We start from the raw sequence: 11,236 nt of genomic DNA on the forward strand, positions 1-11,236 counted from the left end.
CCAGAGCAGCGTTGGCCAACATGGCTTCAACTCTTAAAGTCCCGTCCTGTGGCCGTGGCCGGAAGTGAGGCCAAGACGGAAGGCTGCCTGATTTTCCAGGAAGCGTGGCTGGGGTGGCTACCTCCCCGACCACATCCACCTGACCAGCCTTCCACAGTCTCTCCTGTAACAGTGATAATCCTTAGAGGCTGAGCCCCTGCTCTGCAAGGGTGGGAACGTTTCCAGAACCCTAATGCAGCAGAGATCAACAGTCAAAATTCGACTAAAAACTACCATCCTATGCAGATGACTCTCAAATCCACTTCTCCAGCCCTGATCTCTCTACTTCTCTGCAATCTTACACTTTCTCCTGCCTTCAGGATATCTCTACTTGGACATCTCACTGACCGCTCAAGCTCAACGTGTCCAAAATTGAAACGGCTTATTTTCCCGACCATATGCTCTCCTTTCCCCGATTTTTCCGTCCCCGTCACACCACCACCATCTTTCTCGTCTCACAAGCCCCTAACCTTGGCGTTATCCTCGAATCATCTCTCCCATTTAATCCACATATTCAGTCACCAGCAGTTCGGTCGGTTCTACATCCATGACATCCGGTTGGACACAGTCGCTGACCCCAAGGGGCTCACAGTTCCCATTTGACAGATGAAGTAACCGAGGCAAAGAGAAGCAAAGTGATTTACCCAAGGTCACCTAGTAGCAGAGCCAGGACTAGAACCCAGGTCCTTCTGAATCCCAGGCCTGTGCTCTATCCACTAGGCTATGCTTCTTCCTGTGCCCTCTAAGCATTTTAATACCCCACCCCGGTCCCAAAGCACTTGGGCAATCAACTACCTACATATCCTTTTATTTATCTATTAGTTATTTATCTATCTATCGCTATTGTTCTTGTCTGTCCGTCTCCCCCGATTAGACCATAAGCCCGTCCAAGGGCAGGGACTGTCTCTATCTGTTACCGATTTGAACATTCCAAGTGCTTAGTACGGTGCTCTGCACATAGTAAGCGCTCAATAAATACTACTGAATGAATGAATGAATGAATATCCTCATATTCTGCTAACTTTCCCTCTCTGTAATCTATTTCAACAACTCTCCCCCAACACTAGGCAGGGATAACATCTACCAATCATATTGTGTTCTCCCAAGTACTTAGTACAGTGCTCTGCACCCTGTAAGCATTCAGTGCATAACACTGACTGATTGGAAAGGCAATCTTACTGGCCCACGCTAGCCTTCTGCTCCCTACCCCTAGCCTGAGATTCCCCCTTTTCCCAAGGCTAGACCGGGTGGCAGGTAGTTGACTGGTTTAATAATGTTGGTATTTTTGTTTGTTAAGCGCTTACTATGTGCAGAGCACTGTTCTAAGCGCTGGGGTAGACACAGGGGAATCAGGTTGTCCCACGTGGGGCTCACAGTCTTAATCCCCATTTTACAGATGAGGTGACTGAGGCACAGAGAAGTGAAGTGACTTGCCCACAGTCACACAGCTGACAAGTGGCAGAGCTGGGATTCGAACTCATGACCTCTGACTCCAAAGCCCATGCTCTTTCCACTGAGCTAGGCCTGAAATGTTTCAGCTGTGGAGATGCCCCACCGTGGCTTCGCCATCTCCCTCAGAAGGTTGGGGAATGAGCCTTCAGGGAAGCAGGTGTATCTACGGCTGGTGGAGCCTGCACCAAGCTCTGGGAGGGTTGGTATTTGTTAAGCGCTTACTATGTTCAGAGCACTGTTCTAAGCACTGGGATAGACACAGGGGAATCAGGTTGTCCCACGTGGGGCTCACAGTCTTAATCCCCATTTTACAGATGAGGTGAGGCACAGAGAAGTTAAGTGACTCGTCCCCGGTCACACAGCTAAGTGGCAGAGCTGGGATTCGAACCCATGACCTCCGACTCCCAACCCCTCGCTCTTTCCACTGAGCCACGCTGCTTCGCCTTTGGACTCGTCTCCATCTGTGCCAGACCCCAGGAGGATTGGATTGGTCTCCGTCTGCACCAGGGTCCGGGGGGACCAGACCGGCCTCCGCCCGTGCCGGGCCTCAGGAGGGCCGGACTGGTCTCCGCCTGGCGCCAGGCCCAGGAGAGCCAGACTAGCCTTTACCTGTACCAGGCCCCGGGAGGGCCGGACTGGTCTCCACTGGAGCCAGGCCCCAGAAGGGCCAGATTGGTCTCCAGTTGCAGGATGACTGCTGTACCTGGGCTGGATCCGTGAGGATTCACAATTCCAAACTGAGCAAGCAGCACCAAGTTGCTCCGTGGGGCTAGAATCCAGCCTATGGTGGCAAACCTCCCTTCTCTCTGGATGGCCCTAGGCTATCCTACCCTTGAAGTCCTGAGACCACCCTGGAGGCCCCTGATGGGGTGAGGACGGAGTGACTCCTCCATTTCCAGCTTCCTGCCTCCCTCTGCCTCTCTGCAGAGACCTGGGGCCACGTATCTCCTCAGCATCCTGTCAATCCATCAGCACAAAGGGCTTCGGCCTCGGCGACAGGGCTGTCCTCCTGATCAGCTGCCGCTGGACACTGGAGCATTCCCGAAATACTTCTCATAGTGAGGAAGCCCTCCGGCCCCTGTGGCAGGTCAGGAAATAGCTGCAGGGGCGGGAGAGATTTCCCTCTTGCATTTGGTGGCTAAAAACCACAGCGTGCTCTCGGAAAATACTACTCTGAGACCAGGCCTTTCCTCTGGGCCTTTGTCTAGCTGGTTTGCCCATTCCCACGGAGGCCAGGCCCCCGGGGCTGAGATGCTGAGGGCCTGCTGGGGCATCTCAGGGAACGCAGCATGGAGCTGGGGCAGACACCCTATCTGCAGGGCATGTTCCCAAGGGTGGAAGGAGCGATAATGCTTTCCAAGGATCAAGGGAGATAAGGATAAGGGAAGGGATGGATATTGCCCAGGGTGGAATGTCTGCAGTGCTAGTGGAAGGAACAGTTGTTGGATGCTGCTGGTGCTGCTGCTGCTGCTGGGGAGATTGTGTCCGTGGGGGTGAAGATCCCACTGAGGACCCCTTGCCCTTTGCACCCTGAGCCTGGGGAAACACAGCGGGGTACATCTCTCCGCAATTCCCCTGCCCTGGGCTGGCCGGAGGGGCCGGCCTCACATTGACCCACACCCGCCGTTCTCTTCTTGTTTGGGCTGGATGGGCCACGGTCCAGAGACGACCGCGTGGCAGTGGGAACCTAGATTTAAACCGTGCAAGCCTAGGATAAATGACTTCTCTGAAATCATTGCTCTGAAAGTTGCAGGTGCTTCAAACCCTTCCCTGATTTGCAATCTCAGCCCACCTTCTCCAGGAACCTTCCACCTCCTCCCTTTCTCCCCTCCTTCACCAGCCCCCAGCCCGATTCCTGCCAGTTCTAGCCGCTCTAAATCACTGACCCGGCCTGTCTGCCCCATTCCTCCATTCGGTGGGAAGTCCCTGGAGGGCAGGGCTCCATCTAGCCTCCCTCCAAGCTCATCTCGGTGATTATAGATCACCTAAATGCTCTGGGACTCGGGGATCACTCAGAGAAAGCAAGATTCCCTACTGGTCATTGTCAAGCTGCCCACTCAGTATTTAGAATGGACAATGGGACAGAGGTGAGCAGAGAGGGAGAGGGTTAAAGGTTGGAGAGAGCTGGGAGGATGGAGGGAGGAAGGGATGGAGGGACAGGGAGGCAGAGGGAAGAAGTGATGGAAGGAGGGAGAGATAGAGGGGTGGAGGGGCCGAGGGATGGAGGAAAGTGTCACCTGTAGCTGCCTGCTGTGTTGACGCACGTGGCTCCATTTTGGCAGCTGTACGGGCTCCCCGCGAACGTCTCACATTCGTTGACGTCGGCAGAGCAGACCGGGCCCTGAGTGCACAGACCACAGCCTTGTTCAATCTCCAAATCGCAGCCACGGCAGAGTCGTGGAGCGAACCACCTTCTAAGCAAAGCAGCAGAGAGCCTGAATCCCGGAGCCGGCACGGGGCAAGATGGCCTGGTAGGGGTTTTTACCCGGTGTTCTCTACGGCGCCCCCTTGGGCCCCCAGCCAGCCTCCCCCCGTCGTTGATCCCTTGACTACAGAGAATGCCACCCTTTCTGTCTGTGTTCAGGGTTTGGGGTTCTGCACGTTCCTCAGACAGTCTCCACCACGACCTTTTGGGGTTGGCTATCAGTTGGAGACCGGGGAGGCGCCGGAGGACACCGAGTCCGGAAGCAGTAGCCGGGGAGCAGAGGCTTGGAGGGAGAAGATGTACAATCAGGGGTGTTTATTGAGGGCTTAGTGGGCTGAGCACTGGACTATCCGCTTCTCCTCGCCTCCACCGCGGGACTAATGGCAGCCGGCCATTTCCCGGAGGGTCCAGTGTGGCTAGGCTGGACTGAGCCAGAAAAGCCAGGAGACCGGAGGGGTGGTGATTGGGGGGCCGGTAATAGCCCCGGGGCCACTCTGGTGGTGGCTAGCAATCTCTCCCTCCCCCACCCCCACGACTCCTTCTTCCTCTAGCCGCACTCCCCTTTCTCCTTCACCTTTCCACCTTTCTCTGCCCCACCCTCGCCCCTCCCCGTGGTGCCCCTTTGGTCTGGGAGCCTTCTGCCCCGTCCATCCAGCTGGATTAAGGGGCAGGGGTCCTCGAGGCAGGATGGCCAGCCAGCCCACCCTGGCCAGACTGCGTCGCTGGAGAGACAGGAACGGAGCTGGGACCCAGGGGACCCTCGGGGAGAGAATATCGAGCCACGGCAGGAGCTGTAGAGAAGGGAGGGAAAAACCCGATACACTCACCTTCCAACTGGGAGGGCAGAGGCAGAAGAAGGAGTCCAGCAAATTGAGGCAGGTGCCTCCATTCTGGCAGGGGTTGCTGCTGCAGACTCTCCTCTGGGCCGCCTGAGCACAGAGACGGCAACCGTGACCTCGACGCCCTCGGCCACGGTCCCCGGGAGGGGCCGCTGGGCAGAATTACCCCAGCGGCCTGGGGGAGAGCGAGTCGCCCAGGGAGATCTCTCCGGCCTGCTGGGCATCCGGGCCCTGCCTCGTCGCCGGGGGAAGTACCGCTGACCGGGGCCCAGGGAACAGAGCATCTGGGGCCAGGGATAGGGTGTGGCTGAGGGGTCGTGTGGTCAGTAAGTCCATCTGCCCGCGGACACGGGGACGCACTGAACGATTATCACCCTCGTCCCGTCCCTGACGTGTCCTTGGCCCCGATGGCGAGGATGGGGTTGGGCAGACACCTTCTCCCCGGTGCTCGTGGGATTTCCATCAGTCCCAGGCCTGATGGAAGGGGCTCCCTGGTCCCACGGACCCTTTCCCCACTCCTCCGGGAGCCGCTGCCGACTCTGGGGCCGGAGAAAAAGCCAGGGCAAAGGCGAGCCTCGGTGGGCACTGGATAGCAGGGCTTGGGACCCACCAGAAGGGGAAACTTCATTCCTGACACTTCCGTGACTCACGGGCACCTCTTCCCACCCTCCCACCCCAGTCAACCAATCCGTAGGATTTATTGAGTGATCACTGGGTGCACAACACTGAACTAAGCACTCCAGAGAGCATAGTAGGTTAATACAATAGCTACATGGTCCCTTCTCTCGGGGAGTTTGTAATCTACTGGGGGAGGCAGACACTAAAAATAACCTTCAGATAGAAAGAAGAAGGATTCGCCCATGATCGAATACTGAAGTAATAGGGTATGTAGGATACGTACAAAAGAGCTGTGGGAATTGGCGCACACTTGAGTGCTTAAGCAGCACAGAAATGCTGAACAGGCAAAGATGGGGATAAAAGCGGAGGGGATGAGAAATTAATCTCCTGGTGGAGACGCGATTTCAGATGGGCTTTGAAAAAGGGGCAGAGCTGGGGTCTGTTGACTTTGAAGGGGGAGGGAAGTCCAGGCCCCCCCACTCACGTCCCCATCAATCTTGACGGCACCACCATCCTTCCTGTCTCACAAGTCCGTAACCTTGGCATTATCCTTGACTCCTCTCTCTTGTTCCACCCGCGTATTCAAGCCGTCACGAAATCCTCGCAGTTCTTCCTTCACGACATCGCCCACATCCACCCCTTCCTCTGCGTCCAAAAGGGTACCGTATTTATGCAAGCACTTATCCTATCCCGCTTCGATTATCGTATCAGCCTCTTTGCTGCCGTCCCTGGCTCCTGTCTCACCCCGCTCCAGTCCGTACTCCGTTCTGCTGCCCGAATCATTTTTCTTCAAAAACGTTCAGACCATCTTTCCCCACTCTCAAGAAACTCCAGTGGTTGCCCACCCACCTCCGCATCACACAAAAGCTCCTCACCGCTGGCTTTAAAGCACCTAATCACCTCGCTCCCTCCTACCTCGCCTTGCCACTCTCCTACTACAACCCGGCCCGCAAACTTCGTTCTTCTAACGCTAACCTTTTCCCTGTACCTCCATCTCGTCTGACTCACCGCCGACCTCTCACCCTCATCTCACCTCTGGCCTGGAACGCCTTCCCTCCTCATATCAGACAGAAAATTGCTGTCCCCTACTTCAAACCCTCTTGAAGGTGCATCTCCTCCAAGAAGCCTTCCCCGCTTAAGCCCTCCTCTCTTCTTCTCCCACTCCCTTCTGCGTCGCTCTTACTTGCTCTTCCATTCATCCTCCCTTCCATCCCCACAGCACATATGTATACATCTGTACGTATCTGTATGGAAGCAGCGTGGCTCAGTGGAAAGAGCCTGGGCTTCGGAGTCAGGGGTCACGGGTTCGACTCCCGGCTCTGCCACGTGTCAGCTGTGTGACTGTGGGCGAGTCACTTCACTTCTCTGTGCCTCAGTTACCTCATCTGTAAAATGGGGATTAACTGTGAGCCTCACGTGGGACAATCTGATTACCCTGTATCTGCCCCAGCGCTTAGAACGGTGCCCTGCACATAGTAAGCGCTTAACAAATACCAACATTGTTAGCTGTAATTTATCTATTCATTTATTTCTATTAATGTCTCTCTTTCCCTCTAGACTGTCAGCTCGCTGGGGGCAGGAATTTGTCTGCTGTTATTTCGTCCTCTCCCAAGCTCTTAGGTCAGTGCTTTGCACCCCGGAAGCGCTGAATTAAATGCAAATGAATGAATGAATGACACAGGACACACTTGTAGGGAATGCTCAGCCTGGTCAAAGCCCTGAAGGCTCTCTGAGCTTGGAGGCAGCAGGGCCTCGGAGTCCCGGACAGCACCTTGGGTCAGAGGCAGCAATGACTACCAGCTGGGGCCTGCAGATCCTTTAATGACTCCTGACCCCAGAGTCCGGGACTTGGCCCGGAGAGCCAGAGCAGCTCTGTCCCTGCTGCCGGGGTAGCAGACTCAGGCTCCGCAGCTGCCGGACACCGCTCACCTGTTGGAGGCTCTGAAATCGGTTCTCGAGATCACCAAGCTGAAAGGAAAGAAGACACTTCAGCAGGGCTCTGTACGGGACCCCCCCTCCGCTGGCCAGGACCGAAGACCTTTCCGGGGTCCTGGGCGCTACCTGTCACTGGGGATTGTCCCCGCCCTAACTTCACGTGTGGGTGCTGACGCGGGTCAGACAGCTCCGCTCCTAGATGACTGGATCCCAGCTCCACGCTACTCGGGGAGGAGATCCTTGTCCACGGAGTCCCCACCTGCACCGAGGCCACGTGACCCGGATCAATCAACCAGTCGATACCATTTATTGAGCGCGGACCACTGTACTTAATGCTTGGCGGTGGGAAGGGAGTTCCTCCCCCGAGACCCCTTGTCCCGGAGACACGACCAGTGTCCAGCGGCAGAGTCCCAGTAGGTCTCCCAGCCCACCAGCCAATAGCCTCTCAGAGGACACCACCCTCACCCGGTCCTCCTCTCCTGACTCAGCAACACCTGCAGATCCAAGCCAGAAAATTCCAACTTAACCCCTTCCTGACCCTCCCTCCCCAGGGAGTAACAGGAGTTTACCTCCTGGGTAAACAATAACTTGTTCAAAACCTCTCCCTGGGTTTGCTCCATTACACAACGAGCCGAAGTCCCGTGGCCAACCCTACCGGTCCGAAACAGAACTAGGTATGGGATTAGGAAAGGGAGGGCCTACGTGTTGTCAAGACCTCCAAAAAATGAGCTTTGGATCCAGCTGATTTGGATGAGGCCCGGTAATAATAATTTGGGTGTTCGTTAAGCACTTGCCGTGTGCCGAGCACTTTACTAAGCACGGGGTGGAAACGGTATTGTCAGATCAGACGCGGTCCCTCTCCCAAATAAAGCCTCACGGTTTAAGGACAAGGGAAACCGGTATTGAATTCCCATTTTACGGATGAGGAAGCACAAAGAAGTGAAGTAACTTTCCCAAGGTCACACAGCTGGCGAGTGGCGGAGCCGGGATAAGAGCCCAGCTCTCCTGACTTCCAGGACTGGGTTCTTTTCACTAGGCCAACCTGGCCCCAGAATCTGGGAAACAGCTAATGAGGAAGTACAGAAATAAATGAAACCCAGGTTCAACTAGAGATGAATTCTCTGGGACTTGATGAGGAAAACATCCCAGTTAGGAAGCTGTCGGGGGGACTGTGGGTGAAAATCTGGCAGCTGCTGGAGTCCAGAGGCCCAGGGTAGCGAGCATGGGACCGAACACCAACAAGCAAATTGTGTGGCGGCGTATGGCGGAAAGATACTTTCTCAAGGTAATCTGGGGGGCCTCCGGACTGCAGCAGTGCAGCAGGAAAAGAATCGAGGACTCCTAAGCTTAACAAGCCTATCAGTTGTCCTTGGGAAGGATGAGGAGGGGGAGACCGGCCAAGAAGAGAGCAGGGGCAGGGGGCCCCATCACCCCCGAGGGCACAGAGCTCCAGCAGGAATTCGGTATCCAAGAGGGACAAGAAGAGCAATAAATGTGAGTAAAGACTGAAAATCAGAGCTGGGACCAGGATAACGAATCGCTTGCTTTTAGCCTGGATAGGGCCAAGTTTCAGGTGGCCTGTTCAGTTTCTTTTCGGTGCTTCGGAGGGGTGTCTGATACTCTTTGAGTTCCATCAGTGGCCACCCTGGGACCAAGCCTGCCCAAAGAAGGGGCAGGTTAGCGCAGGTCACTGTCGCCGGCTTTGGGAAGGATGAAGGCCGTGTTGTCACGGCTGCTGGGCTGACATCACCAATTCCAGTAAGGCGGCGGAAGAGCTTGAAGAGGGCCCAGAAGGTGGATCCCTTATCCCTCAGATTCCCATCCTCTTGGCTTGGGGTTGTCTGCTTTTCCTCTCCTCACAATCACCTGCCTCCTCTCTGATCACGCTTTCCCCTTCTCTCCATGCTCATTGGCTTCTCCCGAGAGAAGCAGCACCGAGTAGTGGAGAGAGCACGAGCCTGGGAGTGAGAAGGTCATAGCTTCTAATCCCGGCACCGCCGCTTGTCTGCTGTGTGACCTTGGGCGAGTCACCTAACTCCTCTGTGTCTCACCTAATCTGTAAAATGAGGATTGTGAGTTCCACATAGTAAGCGTTTAATAAATACCATCACTGCTATTATTATCATTCTCCTCTAGTTCCCCCTGAGCCTCTGTTTTGGCCACCACAACCTGAGCCCATTCCCCAGCAAGGCAACTTGGAATGACTAGGCCACGGAGAAGAAAACCTAATGCTGAGAGGGTCGGGGTCGGGGCCAGGGCTGGGCCCACGATCCCAGGAGGTACTCACCCTGGACTGGAGCTGACTGAGCCGACTGGAGACGTTGTGCATAAAAGCGGCGCCGACCCTCTTGAACTCAGTTATCTCGGCTGCGTTCCCCTGGATCTGGAATCAACATGGGAGCGTGCACGGGGCCCAGCTTAGACCCAGCTCACACACCCGGCTCTGAGGGTCAGGGAGCCTGGAGGGAATCGAGGTCATGCCTGGGGACCAGAGGTCTCCCCCGCCCCCAGGGCAATCCATACTAAAGGGACACCGAAGCCTTATCCATCTTGAGGATTCGCAGGCCTGGCCTGCGAACAGCTGCGTCGGCGGAGAGAAAGGGGTTCTCCCCGTGCATGACAGCTGGTCTCGAAACCTGGCCGGCCATTCCCCGGCCAGGTTGGCAGATGGTTCATTTACAACTGGGGTGGGGTGAGAGGGGACAAGGACACGGAGCAAATGCACACGATGGCAGAGGCCCAAATTTGGCATCCCCCGACCCCCCAGCTCCCCCGGCGCCCCCGGGTCGGATGCCCCTCCACCGGCGGAAAAGCGAGAGGGCGATAGGGAACCAGGTTTGGACAACACACTACCTGGAGCAAGGATGTCCCAAGGTCCCGGTCGTTCACTTTGATCCTCCCCTGAAAACCAGTCCGAAACTCGATGTCCCCGTCGGAGTCCGTGCGGAACACCAGGCTCCCCCTCTCGGAGGTTATGCGCGGTCTGAGGAGCGGCACAGATGACGCTATTGAACTGGACATTTTCCTGCGAGATCCTGGTCCTCGCACTGAGTTCTCCAAGGTTCTCCCCTTGCCCTCGATCCTCATTTCCCCACCGCCATCTCTCTGCCCTGCTCTCCCTCCCCGCAGCTCCCTGGCCGCCCCCCGTCGGACGCCCCGGCGTCTCTGCAAACGATAGAATATTCCGAGACAACCGTCCAAGCCCTTCAGGGGAGTTGGGCACCGGGGGTGGATCCCCCGGGGATGTTGCGCCTGCACTTTGGAGGGGCTCGGCCGTTCTGCCCGCGGTACCCTCATCTAAGGGCAATCTGGGGCACTTACTGTCGGTCCTGGAGACTCCTGGTAGACCGCGTCTTCTCGGGCTGCCCCGGTTCACAGCGGGCAGGGGCCGGAACCAGCAACAGCAGCAGCAGAGCCCAGAGGACAGGGGAAGGAGCTGGACGGGCCATGCTCCTTTCTGCCGCTGCCCTGGACAGCTCCAGGGGCCAAGGGAGCCCGGGTGGGGACTCAGGGTGCCGTCGGGGCAGCAGGAAGCACGCAGTGTACTTTGCCCCTCGGATCAGCAGCTTTCCCCTCCTTCCCCGCCCCCCTCTTGCCCCTGAAACCCACATCATCGTGCTCGTCGCCATAAACGATCTCCAATCTCAGCAGACACTTTCCAAACTGCGAGGGGTCAAAATCTACCTCTAAATGATGCCTGATTTAATCATTATCTGTCTGACCTTCGCACCGGCGGGAGTGAGCTTGGGGACGTTCGCGGGATTGGGGGCACTGGGCAGGCCTACGGACGAGGCCCGCTTCATTCTCCGGCTAGCCACTCTCCTCAGCGGTGGCGTGGCCCGAGCCAGAAGCTAGGAGGCATGGAAACACGGAGGCTTAGAGGCATCGAGGCTCGGCGGCAGGGTGCCGTTACCTCATTCTGGTCGGG

At 56.5% G+C, this 11,236-nt stretch overlaps 1 protein-coding gene across 2 annotated transcripts in view; it reads right to left on the reverse strand.

The window, feature by feature from the left end:
* The window catches only part of CUBN (cubilin), a 215,101-nt gene extending 204,164 nt beyond the window's left edge, over positions 1–10,937 (reverse strand). The window contains exons 1-6 of one of the 2 annotated variants that reach the window (XM_029077265.2): positions 10,630–10,934; positions 10,162–10,291; positions 9,596–9,691; positions 7,303–7,341; positions 4,744–4,845; positions 3,729–3,832 (exon numbers count right to left, since the gene is read on the reverse strand). In XM_029077265.2, the coding sequence (XP_028933098.1) occupies positions 3,729–3,832; positions 4,744–4,845; positions 7,303–7,341; positions 9,596–9,691; positions 10,162–10,291; positions 10,630–10,922 (764 nt within the window). In that variant the 5' untranslated portion in view covers positions 10,923–10,934. Of the gene's footprint in view, positions 1–3,728; positions 3,833–4,743; positions 4,846–7,302; positions 7,342–9,595; positions 9,692–10,161; positions 10,292–10,629 lie in introns of both variants that reach the window. The other variant, XM_029077266.1, reaches the window with a different exon arrangement.
* Positions 10,938–11,236: the final 299 nt, after the last annotated feature.

Source organism: Ornithorhynchus anatinus, chromosome 13 (assembly GCF_004115215.2).
Source record: "Ornithorhynchus anatinus isolate Pmale09 chromosome 13, mOrnAna1.pri.v4, whole genome shotgun sequence".
Classification (NCBI taxonomy): Eukaryota; Metazoa; Chordata; class Mammalia; order Monotremata; family Ornithorhynchidae; genus Ornithorhynchus; species Ornithorhynchus anatinus.